Raw genomic sequence first — 27,009 nt, 5'->3', positions numbered from 1 at the left:
CCTCCTTATGCTTCATTTTTCATGTGCTTTCCTATGATAGAGTACCCTAGGAAACTGTTTGCTCCCATCTTTGCCTTGATCTTTAGGCACGTAGAGCTAAATAGAGCAAATGCCTCCCTGGGATCCAGCCTGTTCCCACGCGCTGGAATGCTGCCATGGACACCTGTGATACTTTCTAAATAATAAAACAGCCGGATAAAATGCAGTCCCAGATCTCATTCTTGGCTGCGCGTAAAACCCTATTTATGCTGCGGTGTGTGAAAGGGCCTTGACATGAGAATAACTACAGTTCATACCCATTTTCATATGCAGGAAACTGAAGGCAGCCATCATGGAAAAGAGACCTTTAACCCCAGTGCCCTTAGAATTACAAAAGACATTTTGGTGTCATTAAAAATTGAAGGCCTAGAGTAAGATAGGCTTTAAAATTTATAATCTCTTTAGCTATTACAGCCACAAACAAAACTAGCCTGTGAAAACAGACTCTGTGACAGTGTTATGACACCTGAGCTGCTCTGTAGCACAGGCTACCCAACCACACCAAATCAGTCTCATGTCTATCCCAGGGAAGTGCAGTTGATCTAGGGTACCCCTGATTTGAGGTTTTAACTGATGGACAAGCCCCCTTAGCCCTTGGCAAGTTAATCTCATGGGCTTTCTTTTCCACATTAGACACCAATGGACTACAGGCCCACACACCCTTCAGAGTCACCTGCATGTCCCCATGACCCAAAAAAGGATGCTTGGCTTGGACTAACACCTAAGTTCAGATGGCTAACACTGCTGGGATAAATCCCATCTTGCTGTCTCTGACTGAGACTTCTCTTAAACTTTGCTTCCATAATATGGATTCTTTTGGCTCTTTAGAATTTATTCCAAAAAAGACATGACCATCTAATCAACTAGGACCACATCTGTGAATAAACTGACTAATGAGTGTAAATAGTTTAATTCTCATGGGAATAAAAACCACGAAATTGTGCAATGGCACAAAATGAGGCAAAGATGGCCTGGAACCCTGCCCCGTGCTTCTGAGGTACCCCAAGATAGTTCAGACCACGAATAAGAGAGCAGATATAGAGAATCCCACTGATACATTCTCTTGGCATGTCACTTACATTTACATGACAGCCACCAGAAAAAAAATACTCTCAGCAGATAAATACCAAGTATGAAACTTATCTGCATGTATGCAGGTCCTCAAATCCAAACAATATAAAAACGCTGGCTTCTTCTCTGTTACCTTGACAGCATCTTACAGTGCCTTTTCCACACATGCTGTCACACAGAAAGGTTATCTGCTCCTAGGAATCATACCTTATTTTTGCCCTCTATTACAGCCGTTCTCTCAGTGATGCTCTGGATCCTGTTTCCTACGTGGCTGCCAGCTTTCAGGATGAAAGATCCTTCCGTATAAAAGCAAAATCCGTGCCTGAAGACAAGAAAAATTGAAATGTTATTGATTTGGTTGTAGAAATTTGATAGAAATTCAACACATAAGACAAAACAATTGTTTTGAAAACAGTGATCAGTCAGGAAAACTGTCGGTGCTGTGACAACCAGGAAAGTATAATTGCTTTTCATTAAATCTTGAGTTTTGGAGCCTGAAAATTGGATTCAGTTCCACATCCGCTCCTTGAATGTTAGCTCTCTGGAGTAAATGTTCACATTTAAGCCACTGCAAACTGTGAGGCCAGAATTTACAGTCAGAGCCTAAACATCGACCTGTACAAGACCAACATCCCATTTCCAATGCTCCTGTTCTCAGACATGGCCAAAACATGAGTTCATACTATTTTTAGCCTTTAACTCAAGACAAATTATATTGGTTTCACGATGCATTCCATAATGCATTGGATGCTCTTTTGCTCTGTGCAGGTTGTTTCTGCTTTAACAAAAGATTATGCCAGTTTTAATTTCTCAATATTTATTTAGTTCAGTTTACAAAACAGCAAGATATTAATAATGATGCTCAATGATTACAGGACACATAGTAAAAACAAGCATAATCCTGCGAACGAACAAAATGAAGTTAAACAGAATTATACTCAAATGAAAAAGGGATTTAAATGATAATTTAACTGGAGGAAAATCAAATGCATCTTAATGAATGAAAGTCCCAGAGATAAAATGTTTTTGCCTTATGCAACAAATTGGCTTGTAATCAGAACATTCAGGTGTGGTCATGGTAGAGATAATTTGTTTCTTAGAGTCTGATTTGGTACACACAGATAAACACATTGGAATGCTTCTTAAGGGCTGCCTGATCCTGTTCTTCTTTGAGAATATCTAGCTCAGTTTTTCATCCAGAATTTAGTTTTTGCTCATTCAATTCCAGCATCATTGGCAAAGATTAACCCTTCAGCTTGAAGAAGTTCTTTCAAATACACTGTGTTTCTTGGATTTGAAAGATAATGGCTGTCCTATCTGTAATCAAATACTTCTGACTTGTATAACAGTTGTTTGGAGAAATGAACTTGAAAGCCCAGTGACTGAAAAACAGAATATGATGCAATCCTGACCAAAGAATGAGGTTCATTTCCCTTCATTTAAACTGTGCAGTTTGCTTTGCACAGTAAACTTGGTGTTGCTTAGAGTACCAATGGTACACCAGCTTTACATGCCTGTTTTTAATTGTGCAGCTTTGCGTCAAACTGGCCAATTACTTCGCAGATATTACAGCTCAAAGAAATAATGACATGGAAACTAACTTGGGCTGCCCAAATGTGCACTGAAAGGATCAGTGTGTTGAAAAGACAAAAAAAAAAAGCCAGAAAAAAGCAATGGCAATTCATGCACGGAGAGAGGACAGGGAGCAAGAGCCTGGCAGGAAAGCCCTATCTACACAACCACCTCCATCAGACTCTGGTTTAAAAGCCAACTTCTAATACATTGTTTTTGAGGCCAGGGTAAATGAAAGACAGGTGCGTTAATAAGGGCACCTGTTGCACTCAGATGGGGAAAATAGGTTAAAATTATTCAGAAAGGTAGAAGCCATTTACTTTGCACATTTAAAGTTTTAAGAAGTCTTATTCTGTAACAAGAATAAAACACAGAAGGCATGATAATTTGGCTAAGATGGTAACATTTTCATACCACAAAAGATATCAAAACTCAATTTGTGATGCCAGACACACAAACAGGTAGTATCAAAAGCACATTTGTGAATGGATGCAATCTGTACAGGAAAACAGAAACACCAAAATCCCACTTCATGCATATTAAAACGTGCCTCCTAATTTATTTTTTTCCAATCCCCACAGAATGCATTTATGTTTATTTTTACAGTGCTGAAATTTTGTACTCTTTACCATAGAAGTCCTTACACATATTTTGGTAAAGGACACAAGGAAGGCATAATGCATATTCATAAGCTGCTTGTGCATCTCTGAAAAGCATCTCCAATTTCCTTTCTTACAGCTCTGGAGCCTCCAGACTCAGTTGCTATTATTATACTCTTCCTCACAATTCCTTAAAAAGACTGTATATATTATTTTGCCATGTCTTAGGGATGAGGACAGTGCTATGCCTTTGTTGATGCTTAGCACAATGAGATGCTGATTACTCATTAATACCAGAATGCAAACCGCCATCATAACTACAATAACACCACAATAACAAGAAAAACACATGTAAAGTACTAGATTAGCCCTGGAGGCACATATGTGAACTCTACCGACATCACATTCCATTCTATATCCGAACTGGCGATTACCGCGTTAATGCAATTAGAGTAGAAAATTGAATACTCTTCATAGCTGTTGTCCATGGTTTTAATAAAAAAAGAGTCACAATCAAGCTGGCAATGCTGCATCCAAGAGCACACAGCTGGAGGTGTGAGTACTGTTGTACACACAACTTCGGCTCCACCGACTGCTTGATCAGTAAACGTTTATGGATCAGTTACAGCACGGCTGCCAGAGAGAGTCCAGGACAAGACTCAGACTCATCCCTTTGGATGCAGAACCAGATGCTTCCTCTGATCAGCTGCCAAACCCCTTAACTTTAACCTCAAATACACTAAAATAGCTCAGGGACATCACACGAGCTGTGTCCATTATCCTGAGCTGGCTACTCAGGTTAATACTCTGTCATCTCACCTCTTTCTGCTGCCAGGGGTGCCATGTGAAAGATGCTGCCTAAGCCAACAGCATCAGGTAGAGATGGGGAAGGGAAAAATGAGGCAAAAGTCCCATCTCTTAACTTGACCTCAGCCTCTAACAACAGGCATTTTGTAACAGAAAGAGAAAAGGTTCCGCTGAACTTAAATGTAATCATCAAACCAAATGTTTGTGTTAAGCACAGATGCTTGGAAAGAAAGAGAGAAGAATGAAAACACAAAAAACCATGCTGGCTGGAACCAAAATCGGCAATCATTTTCCTGTTGACTCGATTGATGTTTCATAGATTGTGTCCTCACATAACATCAGCTGCATATTTTTCTGATTTCAAGGAAATTACCAATTTCTTCAAACTACCCACTCAGTAAAATAACAAGGGCATTGCATTTTTAGCAGGAACTGTCTGTGTTTGCAGGGAAATCCTACTGCGATTTAGGTATTTCAATCTTACTCCAGATATTGCCAGAGTACATGAATTCCTGAAATGTTTTGCTGTGGGATGAGCCTCGGTGCTTTGCATCTTCAGGAAATCTTACAGCAGGGTTACTGCAGGGTTAGTGAACGAGCACATAGGGGGATTGATAAACAAGCTGATATCTGCCAGCACATTTCTATGCATTTCTTTCACCTGTGTCTCTGCAGACCCTTTCATGTTTCTCCTTTGTGGGTGCAACTCTGCACGTGTAGAGATCCCACATAAGAAATACTAACAGAGATGTGTACAAACCTACATTTATAGAAGTTACACAACCTCAAAGTGAGGCAATCAGACTCTGCTGTCCTGGTGGAGGGCTGGTAGAAGCAGAGCACTTGGGTTAATCACACCCCAAGTAGTTTTTCCCATATGCCTGCATGCGTGCTGGCATGCACATTTGCAGGTGTGCACCCGCACAGGCACACATTGGCCTTTGTGTCAAGAGCCCGAGAAAAAGGCTATCCTTTTGTAAAAACAGGAGCCACTAATTCTCTGTAAGGTTTCCAGAGAAGCCCAGCACAGGGAAAAAGAGGGGTGAGAGTGGCTCTGCCTGTGGCAGGGTGAGTTCTGCTGTCAGACCTGCTCATCACCCAGAGCTGCGGGAATTTACACGGATTTGGAGAGGCTGGGGGTGGGTTATGCAACCAGAAGTAAGTCCAGCTTTAAAAAGGGTCTGTGATGTGTGGAGTTGGCACCCGTGGGGGCCCTGGAGAAATGGCTGGGGGGAGGGGAGCCAGCCTGCTACTCAAGAATACATCAAGCCCTTAAGGAAGCAGAGTGTGCCATGTTTGAAGATGCAAAGATAATCACAGTGCTGGGAACCGTCTTGTGCAGCGGAGGAAGCCAAACAACAAGAGGAAAGCAGCATATGCTCGTGATTTCGCACAGGAAGCTAGCAGCACCTCCTGCCAAAGCGAGATAAGAAAACTCCCATGGCCTATTCTGGACAGGGCTGTGGTGATCAGCCTTCGCTCCACACTGTCCTCGCTCCGCTCCGCGGCCCGTTCCCTCTCCTAATGAGTTTCAGAGCCCTCACTTCTATCAGCATGCAGCATGCCAAGCACAATAGCATGATGTATTTATAACTATCAACAGGGAAAAGTTTCCAGGGTAAGAGTGTACTTCATGTCATCTTGATGTATTTCACTGAAACCACACAACAAACCAGCTCCAAGCTGAAGTCCTGCCGATGAAACTACTGGTCTCAGAAGAAAAGCTGCTCAGTGATTTATAGCAGAGCATGGGAGCTGAGGTAAACAATTTGTCCAGTTACTCATAGGATGGTTTGACCTCACGTATGACAGTCAGTTCTGATTGAAAGCCCCAGATCTAGCCCATCCAGACACATCTTCCCCATGCCAAAGATAGTACTGCAGTTTTCAGTTCACGCAGTGCAACAACAAATACCAGTGACAGAGCCGAATTGACAGATTAGTTGGAAAAATACTCATCCTCTGTCTCCTTGTCTTCCCAGCTTCTCCCTCCCAAGCCCTCCTGTGTGATTCCAGAGGCCATTGCAATCGTTACCTCGTGTAACTTGAATTTCATTCAAATCTCTAAGCATGTATTCCTCTTGGCAAAGCCCCTGGCAGCCTCACTCACACTCTCATTCACTGGGGTAGATTTGTTGGGAGGGAGAGGAAACCATCCTGTCACCAGCAGTGCCCATTTTTTAGAGTGATTATTGGCAGCCACCATACTTTTCTCAGCAGCTATCCTTTTTATAGGGCAGCAATTCCTAGCAGCATGAGGGCAGTGTTAATACAAATTCAAGTTGGGCTGACTCATGTCTTTTAAGAGGCAAAGGCAACGACACTAACATTAAGACAGGAACTCTGGAAATTCCTGGAATTGTAAAGAATACATAGGAATTGTTTTTTATTTGCAAGTTGCCAAAAAAAAAAAAATCTGAATGGCATGGGCCATGCCTGCTCTGCACCTCAGTGTCCAGTGCGGTGTGATTGATAGCACAGGGCTGGTGTAGCCACGTGTCCTTGGGAATATTGACTCAATCTGGGGCAGGAAACAGAGAGGAAAAATAGTAGCAGGGAGCATGTAGAGTTTGTAAAACGTGCTTTATGGGGGTGGGGGAAGGAGAACATGTGCTGGCCCCATGCCAGCTTTGTCTATGCATGTGATTCTATGATTCTGAGAAGCTATGGTCCAGGTGCTCCTGCTCTCGGTCAAAACCAATCAGTCAGAGGTCAAAATACTGGCAAAACTGCAGCTGGGAGCTCATCCCAAGCACCTTCCCTAATATGTGCATTGGTGGAGCTAGGAGGAAAACTACAGGTGGTAGGAACAGGATATATTTTACATTGTTTATTGTTTATTTATTTATTTATTTAGTATCAGGTCCCTGATGTTCCAAAACCTCATTCTCCTGGGGAGTATCTTTGAAAAGAGTAGGGTAGATGGCATTTAGAGCTTTCTTGTGTACTTTCATGGCTCTATCAAAAAAGGAAGCATTTGATAGCTGCACATTGCCTTTCTTGCTATTACTGATATGCAACCAGATAACTGGATGGTGTTTCCCTTTCATACTCATCCTTTCCAAGCATTATGACTTGCCCTTAACTATTCCAGTTTGGTGCCTGGAAAGCTGATTGATCTGAGCTATCTCAAAAGAAGCAGCAAGGCCAACAGCAATGTTACCTACCCCAACTTTCAGTATTTCATCATCCCACACTCAGATTTCCACAGGAATAAAACCACTTCTATAACTGCACGCCTGAGCACCCTGCAACACCAGTTACTTGCAACAAGATTATATTTTGCTTTTTGATCTTTAATTTTCTGCTTCACACTGCTTAGCATTCTTCATGGATGCAGAATACCATCATATTTCAGCCAAATCTACCTTCCTTCCTTGTTTCTCTTCCCTCCTTTACTAAACTGTGCTCACTCTCTTCTCTTATGAAGCTACTGTGACTCAGCCTCCACTTTCTCTGTGCAAAAGCAAAAATCATGTCCTGCACAAAGAAGCAGGATGTTGACTGGAACTGTAGCATTATCCCGTGAGATTTCCATAAGAACCCAGCATTTCTTTCAGGGCAAAAAAAGTGCTTGATTTTGAGAGTCTTAAGTACTGCAAGGAAGAGGATCTTGCAATTTGGTTGAACAGTCATAATCCTAAAGAGAAAACATACATACAATGTCCACTCTTGCACTCAGTTTCTTTTTATTTCCAATTTATGTTCCCTATAAATACAGTCCAAGATATTGTTCAGATCCTTCTAGTGTAAATTATTTTCCTTGCACAACTCAGTTCTAATAGCTCACTCAACTTCTAGAAAAAACCTTATGTCTATAATATTCCAAGATCCATGTATCCACAACTCCTTACTTCTCAGAAAGCCAAAATTCCCCTTTTTTCCTTTTCTGTCCTATCTGGATCCTCTTGGTTCTAGAAAGGAGTAATTCTTCAGTAACCTATTTACACAGTCCTCCATACTGCCCATTCTGCTGACAAGCTGGAAGCACAACTCTCACCCTTTCCATTTTCCAGCGATTAGCAAAGGAGACAGACAAGCTGTTGACCCACTGAGGTTGTGTTTTTTCAAGATGATTTGTTTTCAACTTCTCTTCAAGTAGGGATCTGGGAGCAATTCTCTGCTGACTGGAGTGGGGGACTGAAGTCCAGGCAGAAAACAAGGAAAGGATGAGAAAGAATGGAGGGAAACATTTTTAAGGAGAGAGGGGAGTTGATTAGAGGGAAAACAGGAAGAGAAAATACTGACAGGCATGGATGTGAGACCAAGGATCCATCTACCCCATATCCTGTCCCAACAATGACCATATGCAGATGGTTGGGGATGAGTAAGAGTGGGACTAACTTCAGATATTTCCTTCTAATACTCCCCCAGTCACCAATTATTATCAGCTCAGGAACTTCCCGCAATATAGACTGTTTCAACACTTCTCTTCCAAAACTGTAGAAAGTTTTCAAATCCCCAAAATCTTCTGGCAAGGAGATTCACAGCTATGCTATCCACTACATGAGGAGCTAAATCCTTTTCCAGTTCCAAATTCTGCTCCTCCTGTCTTCATCTAATGGCCTCTACCTCTTGAATTGGAAAAGATATACACAACTGATCCTCAGACATGTATCTTTCACAAGTCTGTAAGTCTCTATCCTGTAGCTCCCAAGTCACTTCTTTTTCAGTCTGCAGGAGTCTTGATCTCCCTCCTCACTCATCCTTCACACATTCCTCTCATTCTCTGAAATTCCTTTGATCCTTTTTGATGCTATTCCTGGTGTACCTCCCAGTTTGGCTGCATCCTTTGAAATGAAAGGATCAGAAATGCTCATAGCATAAAAGACATGGATAATTTATGGATTTGTGGAGTTATCATGGTGTTCTGTACTGTGGTCTTTGTTTCTTTCCTGGTATTTCCTAACACTTTATTTTCTTTTTGAGCTGCTCATGGTGGTGTTCACTGTCACAAACCCATCTATCACAGCACCAAGATCCCTCTTTGTGGTAGTAATGATCAGCCAACAGCTTTTTAACATGTATTTTACATACGAAAGCAAGATTTTTTTTTTCCCCTATGTATATCATGCACATTTATCTTCAGTGAATTTCACCTGCCACTTTTTCACTCAGACAGATACCCGGATTCATAGAGTTCTGCATTTCATTGCAATCAGCCCCTCATCCTTACAAATCTGAACAAACTTGTCATCATCAGCAAACACTGTCACCTCCTTGCCACCTTTTCCAGGTTATTTCTGAACGTGTTGACAAGTACAGATCCCAGCACTGGCTCCTGAAAAACCTCACTGATCACCTCCCTACGCTGCAAGAACTGGTTGTTCCCTCTTAACCTCTGTTTTCTATTTTTTAACTGAATACTTTTTTCTGAGCACGATCCTACCTCACATGCCTGTTCAAAGCCTTCTGCAAAGGCTTTTTGAAAGGCGTACACACAAAAGGAAAGAGGATGCTAACTAAAGTTTGTATATTTTTGTAAAAGGTGTACTCGATCCAGTAATAGCACTCCATTCATAATCACTGCTCAGCACACACAGAGCTTGACCTGGAGCCTTCCTTTGGCCAGGAGCCCCTGCTAGTGCAGGAGCAGGCTGCTGGCCATGGGCTGGGGCTCCCCACTGGCTCGGAGGCTGCCAGCGTGCGGGGCCTCGCTCACGTCGTGCATCCCCACGAGCAGCCTGTCACACACTTTGCTTCCTAGGGCTGGGCCACACGCAGCAAAAGATCAAGCAGAAACACCCCACCATCTACGTGACCCTGAAGTGTTTTTCCTTAAGGCTGGGTGTCGGACTGCACATAGTACAGCTAAGAGACCATCCCTGTGAAGGCAGCAAGTAAAAAAAAGAAACTGGGGGGAAAAAAAAGCAACCCAACATAGGCAAGTGAGAATAAAAGCATGATACCAAGCAGAGTATCCCTGACCATCTGGATCCTGCTGTAGTTCTTATGTTTGAAGATTGATCCGTGACAAAATAAATAATACAATGCTTATTGTTTTAATTTTTCAAAAATTTCATTGGAAGTGATTGGGAAACTAGCAATATCGAAACTTGAAAGTTTAAGGTTCTGATTCAACTAAGATCCATAATGAAGTAATTTATACTTGCAGAATAAATTCGTCAATGTGTAACCCTGTGGACAGACTGGGGCAAACTGTACTCAGTACAAAGCATGTATTTGTCAAGTTTACGTAAGCATATGGATGTGCCAGATCTGATTCAAATGGCATTTTGCAAACAAAATATTAAAGAATATTATAAATTCCATAATAGTGACTGAAAACAAGGACTTAGCTCTACTCGGAGGAAAGAATGTGTTCACAAGCAAGCATTGGCTTTTGGCTCCCAGTGAAAGTGCAGAATGAGATACTTGAGCATATTCCTTATTCAGGCTGAAGCAGATCAGATGCTGTTTCACTCCTCTTTTTCCTTTGGCTTCAAGTTCCCTGGAAATCCATGCCGCTGCAATGTACACCTGTGACAGTTCCTCTGCATTTTTTTAAGGTTATGTAAAAAACCACAGGGTGTGACTCTTATTTACTCTAATCTATTTCCCCAATCCCACCAAAATAAGGGAACAGCCAGTAGGATTTTTGGTGTACCCATAAGTACCTTTACAATTACTAGATTGCTGTAAGATGATTTTCTTGTAGCAGAGGGTGAAAAGGACAAAGGCCACCAGATCCTCAGCCAGTGTGCAGGTAGAGCTGAGGATTCAGCCACATGTCAAATTAAGCAAAGGCATTTTAGAACTACCTGTTTGTTAATGGCATCTGACCTACTTATACCAGCTCCAAAGACTCAGCCTTTCCCTTCCTGAAAATAGAAGGTGGCACAGGGAACAAAACAAGTCACTGTGGGCAAACTAATGGGCATCAGTGTTTGCAGACATCCAACAATTAAATTTGGGTGGTTCAGTACGTTCCTAATTAAGTACAATTAACATTTGTTCTTTACTTGTTCATTTTACATACCTCACTGATATCCCAAATCTGGTTTCCCCAGATCATCTATCCAAGCACATCCTAATGATTCTGCCTTTCAATCCCTTATTAATACCCTGACACAAACAACGCAGAAATGCAATTAGACTGCTATGCACACATGGCCTGCCTCCTCTTTCACTGAAGCTGCTGGGAGTCTGGCCATGCACTGTCAGTATGATAGTTTCAGTCTTTCTGTATCTCTGCAGAAGTTTCAGGGAGCACCTCAAGCTTTTTCCTCCCAGATACTTCATGTATTCAGCCCTCCATCTCCAATCCCATCATCAGGTGGTTTTACCACCAAGTAGAGTTCACATCTTGACACTGTAGTCAGGAGAGCAGAGAATCTTGTACCAATTTCCCCATCTACTTTGCTTTTGTAAGCAACTCCATAATACTGTTACATTTCTCTCAAGCAAACGCACACACAGGAAGAAAAACAAAAAACAAAAAACAAAAAACAAAAAAAAAAACCAAAAAAAAAACCCCCAAAAAAACCCAAAAAAAAAAAAAAATCAAAAGCCAAAAACCATAGATTGATGGGATGGCAGGGTTATAAAATAATAATGTAATAATGTAACTTTCAGTCTGAGGCTAAACAAAACTGATAGCTCAAGAGGAGGAGGCAGCAAGGTGATGGGAGAGTTGAAATACCCATGGTAAAATTTCAGTGTTGCAACTGTCTGCTGTTTCTCTGAAGGGCCAATCAGTCAAACCTTGGGCAGAGGTTGGAGATCTCTCTCAAACTGCCCACATAGAAATGTCCAGAGAGAGAAACTGGCCCCAAACAACGCTGCACAGCTGCTGAGCTAGCCTGTGCTTCCAGTGAGCAATAGCAGTGTCTCACATGCCTTTCCTGGCAATTTCTGCCTGGGCAGTTTGAGATAAACAGAATCTACTGAAGAGATTCAGGTCAAGAACCATTAACATCAAGCACGTTCCTGGCATGCAGAGGCTTGTTCTGCAGCCTCAGAACTGATCTGTTTTGGGTGGATCCCAGCCTGCCTGGCTCTGGAGACCCTCAGCAAGCCCTGCTGCTGCCTGCCCCCACACACCTCTGCTGACAGCCCAGCCTGAGGAAAATTCAGGATGGATAGGATGGCTCCAGAGGGGTAGAAAAGAGGCTGAGGAGGCTGCTGGGCACTTCAGGACAAGTGTTCCACAGGGCTGTGCTCTTCTGTGTCTACTGAACACCTGGGGGCTGCCCAGCATGGGAATGGGTCTGCTACAGAGCAGCAGCATATGCTGCAGTAAACTAGCCCTGGAAAAGCAGTTTCTCAGTCGTTTAAGACAGACCAATATTTTTAAAATTTCTTTTCATTTTATTTTGCATTGTGTCCTCTACTGCCATTTGGCTGCCATCTCTAAATTTTATAGCTCTACATAAGCTTAAAGAAACCCAGAATACTGCTTTTTTGCCCTACACGGATTTCCTTGACTATTCTATGTTTCCTGGTTTGGGTGAACATCAGAAGAGAATCTTTACACCTACATATCTAGTTAGCTAGCTAGCTAGCTATAAAGGTTGATTAATGGCAAGAGCTAGAGTAAGCAAAGTAGTTGTAACCGAAAAGAAAGAACAGAAAATTTTTAATGATGTCGGTCTTTCCACATTTCAAAAATTCACATTTGTTGAGCAATGTTACCAGTTTTTTATTGTTATTTACTACAAGATAACTGTTGAAATTATTTCATTTGGCCAGTCTCCTGTTACTGGCCCAAGTGAAGCAGAGAGAAGAGTTATGCAAATTGATTGCATCAATCAGAAAGCATTGAACTATATCTGCATTTAAAAGCAATGGAATTCATTGAGGTATTTTTAGATTTTTGTAACTGAAATACTGCTTGGAAAATAAAGTGAAAGAAGTATCCAAACAACCTAATTGCTGCTATTAAAGGAGGCCATGGGCAACAGTCCTTCAAAAATAAAAGCATCTAAGTTGGGCAGTCAGTCCCCAGCTAGCAGAGACATGTGCTCACGTGGTGTGAAGTTAAGCACACACATGGTGTGAAGTAGCCTGATCACAAATAGAGCAACATTTTAGTGTTGGAAACCTGACATTGGGCAGATAAATATAAAAAAGTGCAGTAATGGCAGAACAAGATATGTTTCTTACCTCCTGCACAAGGTACAGACACATTAAATCTCTTGTTTAGGCAAACCTCCCATCACACAAAGAGGGAAGTACATGAAACAGGTGGGATTAAAGGGTTTTCCAGTTCTTCAGGGAGAACACCTGAACAGACATCAGCTTGAGCAAGGTGTGCCAGCTGCTGAGGTACTCCACTTTGCTCCCTTCCTGGAGCAGGATGCAAAATGTAATTGCTCAGGTATTTCTGTCTTTCTGCAATAGTTAATTGTCATATTACTCAGAGGGAATCATCTCACTTCTTTTAGGCAAAGCCTTAGAAATGGTGTTCTCCAGGATACTTCTTCAATGAGTACTTAAAGGAGAAGGAAGGGGAGAGGGTTAAAGGGAATCATCACAGAACAATTATGAAGGTAATTTGGAAGCCAGGCTGGAAACAAAATTGTAACAGAGCCAATACGTGATTCAAATTGTTACATTTCTCCTTTGATCACCTGCTCAAACACACTGCTAATAAGCATTTAATGGAGTCTACAATTCAGCACATTACTGAACACCTGCACACAAATGTCAGTTCCTCTTCTGAAGACTCGCTGTCCTGTGCTGGAGTGCAAACCTGTGCTTCTAACAGAAGGAAATAGCTGACAAAAGATGAGCACCACCTCAGCTCCCAAGGAAGAACCAACTGTTTCTTCAGTCCTGCCCTGGATTTCAATCCAGACTATTCAAACCTGTAAAACTCTTGAAAGAAACTAAAATACTTAAAATTTTCATATATGCCTTTCTCAAGGTTTCTCTAGTTAAAAGATGCTGTGATTTCTCTTCTCTTACATCTCTTTGCAAAAATAAGTTTTGCAACTTGTCACTGTAAGGTAACACACCAGACAGAGGAAATGCAGCTCTCACCTGTCCTTGAAATGGAGAATTTCAGGTAACAACTATTCCGGCACGAGGAGAGATTGCTAGTGCCACCTCTTGGTGAGAATGGCACAGAAGGACATCCATTAGCATAATCCCAAGGACACAGCGGGAAAAATAACTTCTGCTTCTAGGCAGTGCTGACCACTCTCTCACTGATATCAAAGCACTGATATCTTAGTTTGAGATGTTTAGTATTGAGACACTCAGTATTGAGATGTCCTGTTTAGTTGAGGAACCTGTCTTGTACCCTTGCAATTAAGCATGTACTTAAATATTTGCCTGGTGCTAAATCCCAGTTCTATGAAAGCGTTAAACAAGTGAAATCCTGTGGAGTGTGATTATTCTTCAACTGAAACTGAGAAAATGTTGTGTGTTAAACTTGTTGGGTTTTTAAATATCTTGCTTGATTGGGCTGTGATCCAAGTACCTTGCCTGTTTGAACCCTCCAATAGCAACTTAATGATAATGCTGTTGTGGAGGTTGAGTGTTAATCATTAGGTTTGTGTCAGATCTCATGATGCAGGAAGAGCTGTGGATAAGTGAGTCAACACAAGCTCCTAATCATAAGAAATAGAGTTTTAAAAAAACCTAACATGTAAAAAGAGGATTAGTTGAGCACCACATCAGCATCAAGTAAGCTTGCATAGTGCCATTTATTCTTTATCCTTTTAAAATATCATCTGGAGAATGGTGGGCACATTTAGCTTGCTGAACTGAATCTGTGAATAAACATATCACAGAACAGATCTGACCTTCATAATGGAAGAAATTGCTGTGATGTTTTCTGTTGATTTCAAAAGAAACCACACATAGAGTCACTGTGTGTGGAGAAAAGCATGGAGGAAACCTCCATGTGAAAGCACGTGAACTTTGCAAGACACTGTCTTCTCTCATGAAAATGCAGAAGCAATGATCACTTCTGGACTAATATTGCATGCATGAATAGTAGTGAACTGTAAATAAACCCAAATAGCAATACCAAATAACCACTCTGGCTTCCATTTTCAAATAATGATGGAGAAAAAGTTGCATTGTGACTACATGTCCACTGAAAAATATATCAATAAAAAATAGACAATTTTTATTAACTAAGCAATGTTTGCAGTAAGCTTCACTCTTGCAAAAAAAAAAAAAAAAATAGGTGTAATAGTAAAAGAAGACGTACTAAATGAAAGTAAAGATGTTGTCCTACCTTGTTTTAGAATGGTTTTGTTTACAGGGATACCACATCCATGTAATTTTAGGTGGAGGAATACCATACACAGTGCATGTCAGCACTTGTTTGCTGCCTAGTAAATGCAGATTGGGATCAGGGAATGATGACACGGCCTTTTCGTATATCTGCGGTTTCACTGGAAGGGGCAAAAATTGGAAAGCTATTAAAACCAGCTTAATTCCAACATATTGCATGATTATAAAGATACTACATTCTTGTAGTGTGAGTAATAAGAAAAATCCCCAGGAGAACAAAAGAAAACAGTCCTAAGTCATACAAGTGGTTAGTAACCCATTTAAGTCATCCGTAGCAAGTATGTGGCTGCAGAGGACAGAAACACTTCTAATGAAAACCAGCATCCATCTTCTGGTTCAAAGATGGATCCTTCACCCTGCTTGTGAGGCTTGAGTTTGGGTCCATGAAGTCAGTAAGAAGACCCACAATGCCCTGATGTGTGCAGGATAGGTGACAATCCAGCTCAGAGAAAACTGAGCACTTACATGTTCAGGAGAAGCAAGGGAACATGTTGCAAACTTACCATTTACAGTAAGAGTGACTGTAAGATTCTTTGACAAGTTCCACTGTGGAATGCTCAGTATTATGGTGTAGTTTCCAGCATCCTCCTCAGCAACATCCTTGATGACTAAGGAATAGTCTTTAACCACGTACCGGGCACATTTCTCAGCAGCAGGTAGCCCATCTTTTAACCTGTTTCATAGAATTCCAGAAATCAAAATTCTGAAAATCATTCCTTCTTAAACCACCCATGTTACATCATATCCCTCAATCTTTTGGGAAGGGATTGGATTTCCAGTCTGAGATTCTGTTTACCACAGGCTTGTCCTTTCCTTTCAAATAAGATTGCTGATATTTGTAAACCACTTTAGAGAATACTATTCTATATATTAAAATTTATAAGAATCTGACTCTTGGGGCTCTATGGTATTTGAGAGTTGCTGAAAATTCCAACTCTGTCTCTGAAGATCCCAGTTGTTCATGGCTGTGACCTCCATTTAGTCTAAAAACCAACCATTTTGGCTGAGGGTGGGTCACAGAAATAAAGGTTGCATCATCTTGCACTGGCCATTTCTCTATGACCTCAGAATACATGCTGGGACAAAGTATTACAGTACTCCAAGCACAGCTGTGATTTTAGGAAGAGGAAGAGTAAGTAGATTAGATAAGCACTTCAGAATCAGATATCCTGGTATCAAGAGAATGTTTTTAAAGATAACAGAAAATCAATGTAGAAAGTACTAACTGTTGCTCACACACAGATTCCTGAAGCAAAATATTTTTCTTCAAAGTCTAAATTACAGTGTAAAGTGCATTTTAATAAGTTGTAAGAAGGTTAACATGATGTTAGCAGAAGGGTGCAACATATATTCATTATAATTATGGATTTTATCTAAATGATTCACAAATTTTAGTAAGTTTTTAGAAAAAACCTCTTACTGTTATTAGACAAACACTAAAATTTGGTCAAAGGACTTACGGATTTAGACATTTCACTGTTTGTGTATTTTACAGAATCACAAAACAGCTGCAGCTGAAAAAGCCTTTGGAAGTCATTTAGTCTAGTGTCCTGTACAAAGCAATGTCAGAAGATTGCCCAAGACCATTTTCAGTATGGTTTCGTGTATCTCCAAGAATGGATACTCCACCACCACTCTGGACTATTTATTCCAATGTTTGACCAACCTCAATTTTAAATTAAAAAAAAATTAAAATTTATTACAATATTTGAGAATTTTTTTGTTCAGAAGCTTTGAATCTATATGTGTAGTCAATAAACTCAAACACTGGGAAACCAGAAAATTATGTATAAATGGCTGGCACCAGTGTCACATTCACCCCTCAGTTTTACGCATGAAGCCATAACTGTAAAGGTTTTGTAAAACAAGACAACACTTTTGGAGCAAAATTAATTCCTGGCTGTAACATGAACCCCCACTATTCATGTATGTATAGTTTGTGTTCTTAATCAGTCTTGTAATGGACCCTTTGTTAAAGTCCAATTAATTGAGCCAGACCTACCGGTGTTTTAAATTATTTTAAAAAAATCCTTGAGATAATGAATAGATAACATTGTTGCATATGAAAGTGGATTGGATTAATAAAAAAAAACTTTTCCAAAAATTTCTTAACACAATTTACACAAGACAAAATGAATGATCCAGTGAATGCTGTGCCTGCAGATCACAGGTCTACAACCTGCAGATCACTGCATAATAATACCAACTTCCATTTTTTGCAATAGTGCATGCCTGTATGACTCCAGCCAATAATTTATTTTAATGAAAGCCTTCTTTTCTTTCTCTTACTGTCTGAAAAGCAAGTTCAGGTTTCATATCTAAGTCTGAGCAAAGCTGGATGCAACACTTCAGTCAAAGCTGGTAGAGATATTTAGCTATGGAGCATCCATTGATTTCAAGAGGAGACACATCCAACCTATTTGAGGATCTTTAAACTTTCCATATCTCCTTTCTTGCACTTGTGAAAGGGAAGTAATGTTCTCAGAACCCCAGGCAGCTCTGAAACTTCAAAAAGACCCTCCCCAACTCCATTATAAGAAGAGGTCCAGGATGAACACGTGGAAGTAACTGTTGGCCTACCATATAACCTCTGGAGAGGGAAATGCCTTCACTTTCATTGACAAACGATAGGATTTTCTTCCAGCTACAGCCTCCAGCGCAGTTTTTCTTCGACGTTTCAAATTAATGAACATTTTATCTTAAACACAATAAAAAAAGAGCTTTGCATTACTGATTTTCATCCTGCAAAATGAGTAGCTCTACTAAAGAAAATGTGACTCCAAATAAAAATTATCTTTAGTAATTTTCATGCTCCCACATGTTAACAGCAAGAATAGAGCCTAATCTCCTAGAGATCTATAAAATATAAAGGAATACCATAAATATACATAAAGAAACTGAGAGGCAGTTCCCAGGGCATGAATCTGCTTGGAGAAGATACACTCTAGCCAAATTCACATTGTGTCCAGCCAGAAAAAATGGCACAAGATATAAAGTGGTCTGTAGTATGTGGGAGGCTGAACTGAGGACAATCAGATGACCTTTCCACTCTTACAGGCCAAGGATCAATGAATGTTCCAAAAGAAAATATTTTTCCAGAGAGGATTTAAGGGACCTTCAGATAAATAGCAAAGGAAAAGGCAGAAACTTTCTGTATCATTGGTGAACAGCTGTTTCATCAAACCAACAAATCTTTGTCACTTTACTGGAATAATAATAACCTGCTGGAATTTGTTCTTATCCATTTGCTCAGCCCCCTATCTCCAACTCTCTGCCAAGTTGATGGCTTTTCCAAGAGGCAATAAAATTCATACAATACATTGGAAAATATCTCTTTCTCCCCTGCCAACTTGTGCAAAATAAAATATTCAAAGTATAAGAAATGTTTGAGTGTCCTTTTGATGCTACCTGGGGTACAATTTTTACTCACATTATGAACTGCATAAGGATGATGGACATCCATTAAACAAGTTCAACATTTAATCACACTTACCACATACATTGAAAATAATATGCACAGGACAAATAAGTAATTTCATTACACAAGTCAAGTTATAAAGATACAGCCCTGATTCTGCTGACCTTTATTCATACAGTCTCTTTCTAATATGGGTATCCTATAGATGGGGCTGCTTATGTGAATGCAGGCTGACTTCAACAGTCCCAGCTTCTCTGACTCTAATTTTAATCTCCAACATCTCTGATTTAAATAATAATCTAAACCTCTGTTTCTGAAAGCTGCAGTTTATCTGTTTAAGATATAGTAAGAGGTTATCATGATTCATCCTAAGTTCCCAGTGCCTTATTTCAGAACTTAAATTCTATAGAAAATGGCTGAAATTTCTCTCTAAGAATACCAGCATAGAGTGCTTAGTCCACACTTCCAGATAGGAGAGGAAAGATACACTGCTGAAAATATGTAATAAATACATATTCTGACCACGAGTCATCTATTGTAGAGGACACCCACCAGCCACTTGGCCTTAACACCAATGGTGCTCCAAAGATCCTGTCTAGTTCTAATTGTAACAGGGTGTCCCAAAGAAGGTCACTTCCCAAAGAGACCCGATGCCAAAAAAGTCCTTATTCATATGCATTTGAAATAATATCAGAAATTTCCAGATTTCACAGAAGGCCCAGACAAACCATAGGGAACTCGATCAAGAGTCCTGCTGTAAAACCCCATTAATGATTTGCATTTTTTGAATGAGCTACCAGCTACCAGCTCCATGTAGAGTTAGGGTATTTATTGTTTATTTTTTCATAGAAATGCATAAGTACCATAGAATCAGAAGTGGGATTCTTCTATTTAAATTATGCTTGTACCTTCTTTTTCCCCCCAAACTAGAATTTGCCTGATTGTATCTCCTAGAACTGACTGAGGACAGCTCCATCACAATATTTAGCAGATAAAAGTGATGAAAGTGAACATTAACATGCCTATTGCCAACAGTAGAGAGCAGTCATGGAGGAAATAGCACAGGTTTTCCCTCCTGGAGTGCCTCCCTCCCTCGTTTCCCTTTTTCTGCACGCAATGGCTCCCACCTTGTGTCACAATGCAAAACCATCACACAGCTGACCTTGGTACAGGAGCACTGAATGACCCACAAGTGTGCACCACTTCTTACCATAGACAATGACAGTTGTGTTGACAGCCTTGATGGACGGCCCGCTCTTCACGTGGCAGGTGTACTGGCCTTTATCGACGTCCCGCACTCTGTCCACAACGAGGATGCTGTAAAAAATGTTGGCCTCTGAATTCTTCTGGTCAATACGCTGCGTTACAGAACCTCTTCTCCTTGTCTATAAGGGCCAAAGAAATGAACAAGAAAGAGTTTGAACAAACCAATTTTCATGAGTATTTCCTGAGATTTTTATATTCCTGTACTGTCACCATAACTTAATTTAAAAAATCCCAGATGTCTTTGTACAGCACAGATAAGCAAAAGACACGTAACATTTCCAGAGGGTCAACAGTAAAAAAATATAAGCAACCTTATAGGGCAATTCATCCCTGTCTTCACCCAATGTGTCATGGCATCCGAATTATTACTTTTACAAAGGGAGGAAGATCCTCCCTTTTGTATAGCCTGTCATATCAACATGCCCAGCTCCCCATTGCCATTGTCCAGCACTGCTCCTAAAAATCCCTGAAGCCATGATATATCCAGGCACATAATTTGGTGCCTGGATTCAGTGCCATAGGGAACAGACACACAGAAGAAAAGGACATTTACACAAGGAGGGGAGAATTCTGGAAATGCTACAGACGGAAAAGGGACTAGATTTGGCAAGGGAATAACAGGGTGGAACTGAAGATAATGTGACTCTGAGGAGTTATTTCCTGCAACTCCCCCTCAGCATTTGGCCTCAAAGTTTATTTAACCCAGGACATTGTTGATGTCTTATAAACACTGAGCACCCTTCAGTTACCATCTAAATAAAAACAAAGCGCAATTTCACAAGTGTGGTGCCCAGATAGGGCTTGGTAGGGGAGCAACGAGCAATATAATATATTTGAAGCATTTCTTGTTGCTAAGTTGTTTATTTCTGAGGTGAAAAAATGCCAGGGAAAATGGCTACAGTAAGCAATAAACAATTGCATTAATCTTCCCTGTATAATGCAATCATAATTTCAGCCTGTGATTAGATACAATGAGTGACATAATAAATGATCTTGACTTGAATCACCAGCATAAATCAAACTGACATGAAAGGAATGGGAGTTGTAAACCTTAAGCTAATGTCAAATTTCTTATCAGTTTTACACGGACTCCCTGGCAGTTATTCTGTAAGTGACAAATATTTATGGGGATGCTCCCAATGTGGGGGGTGGAGAAGCACATTCAAGATCATTCCTGTAGTTGTCAAAACAAGAGGATTGTTCGTGTGACACTTAACAAATGAGATTTTGCTAGCTAAATCAAAATACCTTTTCCAAACATGTTCAAATCGGGTGCCTGACTGTCTGCCAGTCTTTGGAATTAATGTGTTGAGAAGACAGCCTCACTGAAAACTTTTTTGTCGCAAGAGAGAGCCCCTGCCTGGGACGGGGTGATAAATTTCGCTTGCTCCATCAGGTCGAAAAGAAGCTCCCAGAGATGAAACAATTCTAGCGTTTGCTTGTGATTATGCAATATAACCAGAGCACATTGTGTAAACATGTTTACTTATGAAATTAGGCATCAGAAGGGAAAAAAAAGAAACCTTAAGAGACATGTCAGCAAGGGTCAAAATGATGGAATGCAAACAATGGCAAGCATTCTGAAGCAGAATTCCTCCCGGGATGCTAGATGCAGCATGATCTGTGGGAACCCTCTGGTTTCTGCCTTCCAGCCACAGCACTCACCTCTCCAGGGTAAGTCCATGTCATCTGCACTCTGGTGTTCCAAGCTGCAGTGACAGTGCAGTTAATTGCTAGGCTGTCTCCCTTCAGCAGCTTGACGAGACGCGGGGTGCTTAACTGAACATCAAAAATGGTGTTGGCTGCACGTGGCAAAGAGGGAGAGCGATTAGTGATGCCAGCAGGGCAGGGCGCTTTCTGGGAGGCAGGGGGTGGAGAATGCCACCTACTTTCTCTGTGTGTCAGGTACTTGGTGCTGTACGTGTGCCCAGCGACAGTCGTCTCACAGCTCAGGAGCCCGATGAATTTGTAAGTTGCCTTAGGTATTCTGAAGCCTTGCATGCTGTCCCAGATTATTGTCTTGCCATCAGGGATTAGGGTTTCTCGTGGAATCTGGAAGCGCCAAACACACGTCAGACAAACAGCTCATCCTCGTGTCTACTCTCTAATCAAAATAGCCTAGTAAAAAAGGGATGGGGGAAAAAGCACCCAAAAAAATGCCAATCAACGTGAAAAGAATGACATTTAATAATGTGGGTTTTTCAAGTCACATTTTCATCACAAAATAGAGGAAAAACCTGAGTGAAGAATGCAAAGGCTGCATTTGTTTCCAGGATTTCATTATTTATAACAGGATGTAATTTATGACACAATAGATTGACACTACCATTAGTTTCAGCAGTTGGGCTGCTATTCTGTCGGCTCCTGGTTGGCAGCTAAAGTGCTCATCTCCAGGAACCTTTGCAATTAAGTATCCTGGTTCCAACACAGAGGAACAAATACACACTTTTCAATGGAGATAACAAATGGGCTTAATTTGCTGTCATTTTGTGGCTTTAAGAAATTCCTGCCAGGATTCAATCCATGCATTTCATATTTATTTTGCCTAAAAGACTTAAAAAACAAACAAAAAAATTATTGCCATGTGGGATCAAACATTCATTTTGTTAGCACTACAAGTTACCTTTTACATTATGATCCTTTGCACTTTAAGCCCCATTTTAATAAGATATCAAGGAAAACCTGAAGGAGTAAAGCCTAACACAGCCATTGGATCTCAGACAAAACCTCTCATTTTCAGATCAGCCATGAGTACAAAGCCTGGATATGACTCTACTTTGAGTAACACCTGTTTTAATAGTAAAAATAAGATATTTTTAAAGATGGCACAGAGCAGAGTTTAAATGAATTATGGTCATAAGGAAAGATTCCTGGATCAACTAAGCACCTTGCAGCCCTTCACTTCCCACTGTGCACCAATCTCACTGTGTCCCTTCATCTCTTTCTTCCCCTTTATTTGAGCAGAGGACTTGTGTGCTGGACAGCCCTTTCCCTCCTACAAGCAGAGCCATCATGGGTGGCTGTCGGAGGCTGGGGGAAGCAGAATGAAGTCTGTCTCCTTCCTGTGGGGTACAGCTGCTCCCTACAACGTGCCACCCTCGATGCTGCCTGTGCAGAAAGACACCCCTGAGATCACACTCACTCATCTCATGCCACTGCCTCCAAAACAACCAAGTTCACGATGAATCAAATGAGCAATAAATACAAAGCACAAAATGACATGGTAGAATTCCTTATCTTTACAACAGCTGATAAGATGCTATAATAAGCATGCAAATCACAGGGAAGTGTGTGTAGCGCCCACACAAGTAAAGCCCATTACGTTACAGCCTGCTGGCTACCATTCAACAGTATCTTGGTCCCTACGAGCTCTGTTGCCATTCCTGTTCTAAACAAAATGCATTTTCAAATTTGGTGTAGCTAGTAGTTAATAGTTATGTTTTCATAAGCTTCAATCGGATTTATCTTTTCCTGCTTCAGTGAAAATCAAACTATTTCTGAACATATTTCTGTATGTGTTTTCAGGAAGAAAGTGAAGCCAGAGGGTGAGAGCTTTCCTAGACTAGCATTTCCCACAGAATTCATTCACTGCACATTTATTACTTAATTGATGTATTACTGACTTTGTATTAGCCTTACTCCAGGAATACAAAAGTAACCAAAACACCCAGAAGAGTCCTATTTTGCAACTTGTAATTGTGAGTTGTCTGGATGTCCACTAGGCTTACTTATTCTGGAGGAAAATCTTTGCCTGTACAGTTTACTCATCTGACACTCCTCAAAACCACTAGAGCTACATCTTTTTTGTATAATTCTTTTGCATCTCTGAGACCAAGTTACACCAGTCACCTGTGAAAGCATAACCCAACACTAAGTTACGAGAAGGAAAACTTCAGAAAACTGAAGTCAGCACGCTGATCACTGCATGGACGGTACAAGACAGAGGATCCAAGAATAACACAATAATTTAGGTTGGAAGGGTCATCTGGTCCTGCCCCTACGCAATGCATGGCCAGTCAAGGCCTTGTCAAAAACCTTGGCCGTTTGGTCATCACAGAGAGAAGTAGAAAACCTGTGAAGAAACATCGTGCTGTAACAGTGAGACTCCCACTGAAGCAGCAGAAGATAAATTCAGCCACAATAATAGCTTTCAGATGGGAACCAACAGTGAGTCAGAGGCATTCAAAGAATCAGCTTGTTGCGACGGCTGCAGTAAACATGGAATTTATTGTCTACATACTAATCTGTGTGAACCCTATCACTGTGGCTCCCAGTGCATTCTTGGCCTTTTACCTTCTTTGTACTTTGTTTCAAATGCAACTATTTTTGGTATAGGCTGTGCCTCCTTCTTTGCTCCATCTTTGCTGAATGCTTTTGGTACCTGGCGGCATTAACACAGTACAGCCACGTACTGTGTATGTACATATGGTCAAGAGTTATAGTCAAGCTGTGGTTCCCCACATCTCCAGAGGCAGATTGTATTGGAAAGAGACAACTAAAAGTTTAATTTAAATGTACATTAGCTTCTCGAATGTTTGGCTTTTCTTTCATGTTTCCCCTTCCACCAACTTGGGAAGGATGAGGTGGCATTATTAAGAATTCAGATTGTCTGCGTATGTGATTCACAAAATCCCTTGGGGTTTTTTGCATGTTTTATTCCTTGTACTGAAGCTTATTTACTTCTATTCCTATGAATGTAATTGTTTTTATGATGGAGAATCCAAAAGGATTCTTGGTAAACAGATGGATTAAATAATCATATCGAAAGGTGATACTTTCTTCACTTATCAAGATAAGAACAAACGAAGAGGTAAGAGAAGTGCACAGCTGACTTGCAATAAGGTTTATCTTATTTTATGGATCCTGAATGAGGCTGCAAGAATCATGTTGATAGGAATGATGGTTTCAGAGGCTCTGAATATCTAACTATTAAGCATTAGATCAAAACTATTAATTGATTTCACAGTACTTCATATGATAAGGAAAAGGCCATCAGCTCCTGCAGATAAAGGGTATATCAGGATCTGAAGGTTGAATTTGAAATATGAATTAAAAGCTTCCTCCCCTTTTCCCAGTCTATGCTCTATTAGCTTCTTGATTTTTGAAGATCCCTCTCCTATGTTGTATGTGATTGTGATGCCATAAAATACAATCTGAAATTGATTGTTCAGCCTGAAAATGAAAGCAACACAGTATCTGAAAAGGTTGACTAAGGTAAAGATGAAGTTTGAGTAAAAAAATAGTTTGTAGTTTTGAAGACGGATAATAAACCTTTCCCATATTGGTCCGCTAAGAAGTAGCACTGCAAAGAAACAAACGCTGGAGGCAGTGCTCATGCAACTGTAGGGATTCCTTCCAGGAGAGAGAGATTATTAAAAATATTTTGTGTTTTTACTTCCTGGCAATGTAGAAAGAAGAACCTAATGACCCTAAATCTGGTATTTTCTTTCCAGTTCCAGAGGACTGCTTTATGAGGACACCAAATTCTTCCTTTATCACTAATGGAAAACACAAAATAGCTCTTGCCATTTCTCCAGCAGTAGTATGCCTGCAGCTGTGGAATGCATTTAACACATCTCTTAATTGCCCTGTGAGTAAAACCGTGCTGGAATCTTCATATAAGGGTGTCATAGAAGATAAATAAAGTAAGATATGATGTAATGCATTGTAGCTTACATGCTTCAGGAAATTCTAGGATTAATTAGGGAACACATTTATTTTTCCTGGAATGCAAAACATGTAAGCAACCAATCCTTTCTTTCAAGGCTTGGCTCTACCTCTTCCTTCTCCTTCTGAGAATCTTACATCTGGTTTTGATGGTGTAAAGCTGTGCCTTACACTACAAGCCCAAGCTAAAGGCAAGTTGATATTAAAAAAAAAAGAGAAGCTACATTTTAATCTTCTACAAATAAGGAGAATTTTTTTCAATATTGTTTAATGAGAGAAACCTGACAGGAATTTTCTCAACTAGAAATCGAATATGCTGAGATTTCAGATGCAACACTATAGTGCCCAAATAAATTTCCACTTTACAACACCCCTTCTATGGAATGCTACATCTCGCTTTTGATTCCCTTGCCACACAACCTTGTGCATCTTCTTGCAAGAGAACTGTATGTGTGTGTGTACCTACACAGACAGGGTAATGTCCTGGGTCAGATCACTTTCTTTTCTTTGCATTTTGTTCTCTTTCATGGAATTTAACAGGTTAAAACCAAGCAGTGAAATCAGTATCTATATTAACAAAGCAGCACTTGAAAGAATTGATAAAATTTGTGGTTGGTGTAAAGCTCTACAGTCAAAGAATAATCAAAGATTTATGTTGCACTAGATAAGTACCTTACAGTGGTATTGTTTGGCAATTGCACATTATTCTATAAAGAGACAAACCTCCTTTCCTTTTAACAGTGATGAACTTTCATTGCCACTATGTACATAACTCCCTTTATTTAGAAATAAAACTTCTTTGCCACCTCCACCTAATTTTTCAGAAAAAAAACAAAAAGGAGGTAACTTATTCTCAGTCTTGATACCAAGCACTTTACTGCATACATATGGTTCAGTTAGCTGTCCATGTAACTCTTAAGGTATCTAGGAGACAAATGTTTTCCTAAAACATGGAAATATCTTTTTTTTTCCCTTTCTCTCTGAAACTAGCCCTACCACATCAAATGTTGCAGTTTCCCTGTAAAGTTTCCTCAGAAAGAAAAGCCATCCCTTGCCTAAGTGTGCTCACATGTCAAAGGAAGCAGCAAAGTCTCTGGTGGGAGTGAGGTAGGGCAAAGGCTTGCAAAGATCCTTGTACCGCCACAGCAAGTCCCCAGGGACTCACTGCCTGTTCCAGAGGACAGAAGAGGAAAAGGGAGGAAGGGCAGGGGAAGAAGTGGGAGGAAATCTCTTCTCCTAACAAGAAATTCCTTCCTGGGCTTAAGAAACCTTTGCCAGTGAGGATTTAATAAAGTACTATGAAAAGCTTAAGTTTCTTCA

At 40.4% G+C, this 27,009-nt stretch overlaps 1 protein-coding gene across 2 annotated transcripts in view; it reads right to left on the bottom strand.

Moving 5' to 3' along the window:
- FLT1 (fms related receptor tyrosine kinase 1) overlaps window positions 1-27,009 on the bottom strand; it is a 107,490-nt gene that overhangs the window by 55,112 nt on the left and 25,369 nt on the right. For both annotated transcript variants that reach the window (XR_009116010.1, XM_058045449.1), the window contains exons 5-11: window positions 21,912-22,074; window positions 21,688-21,824; window positions 19,967-20,141; window positions 17,919-18,036; window positions 15,842-16,011; window positions 15,280-15,439; window positions 1,318-1,432 (exon numbers count right to left, since the gene is read on the bottom strand). Coding sequence is in view for 1 of the 2 variants with exons in the window: in XM_058045449.1 (XP_057901432.1) it covers window positions 1,318-1,432; window positions 15,280-15,439; window positions 15,842-16,011; window positions 17,919-18,036; window positions 19,967-20,141; window positions 21,688-21,824; window positions 21,912-22,074 (1,038 nt within the window). In the remaining variant the exon portion in view is untranslated. The remainder of the gene's footprint in view (window positions 1-1,317; window positions 1,433-15,279; window positions 15,440-15,841; window positions 16,012-17,918; window positions 18,037-19,966; window positions 20,142-21,687; window positions 21,825-21,911; window positions 22,075-27,009) is intronic.

This window comes from Melospiza georgiana, chromosome 2 (assembly GCF_028018845.1).
Source record: "Melospiza georgiana isolate bMelGeo1 chromosome 2, bMelGeo1.pri, whole genome shotgun sequence".
Taxonomy (NCBI): domain Eukaryota; kingdom Metazoa; phylum Chordata; class Aves; order Passeriformes; family Passerellidae; genus Melospiza; species Melospiza georgiana.
This window is presented reverse-complemented; position numbering and strand designations above follow the sequence as displayed.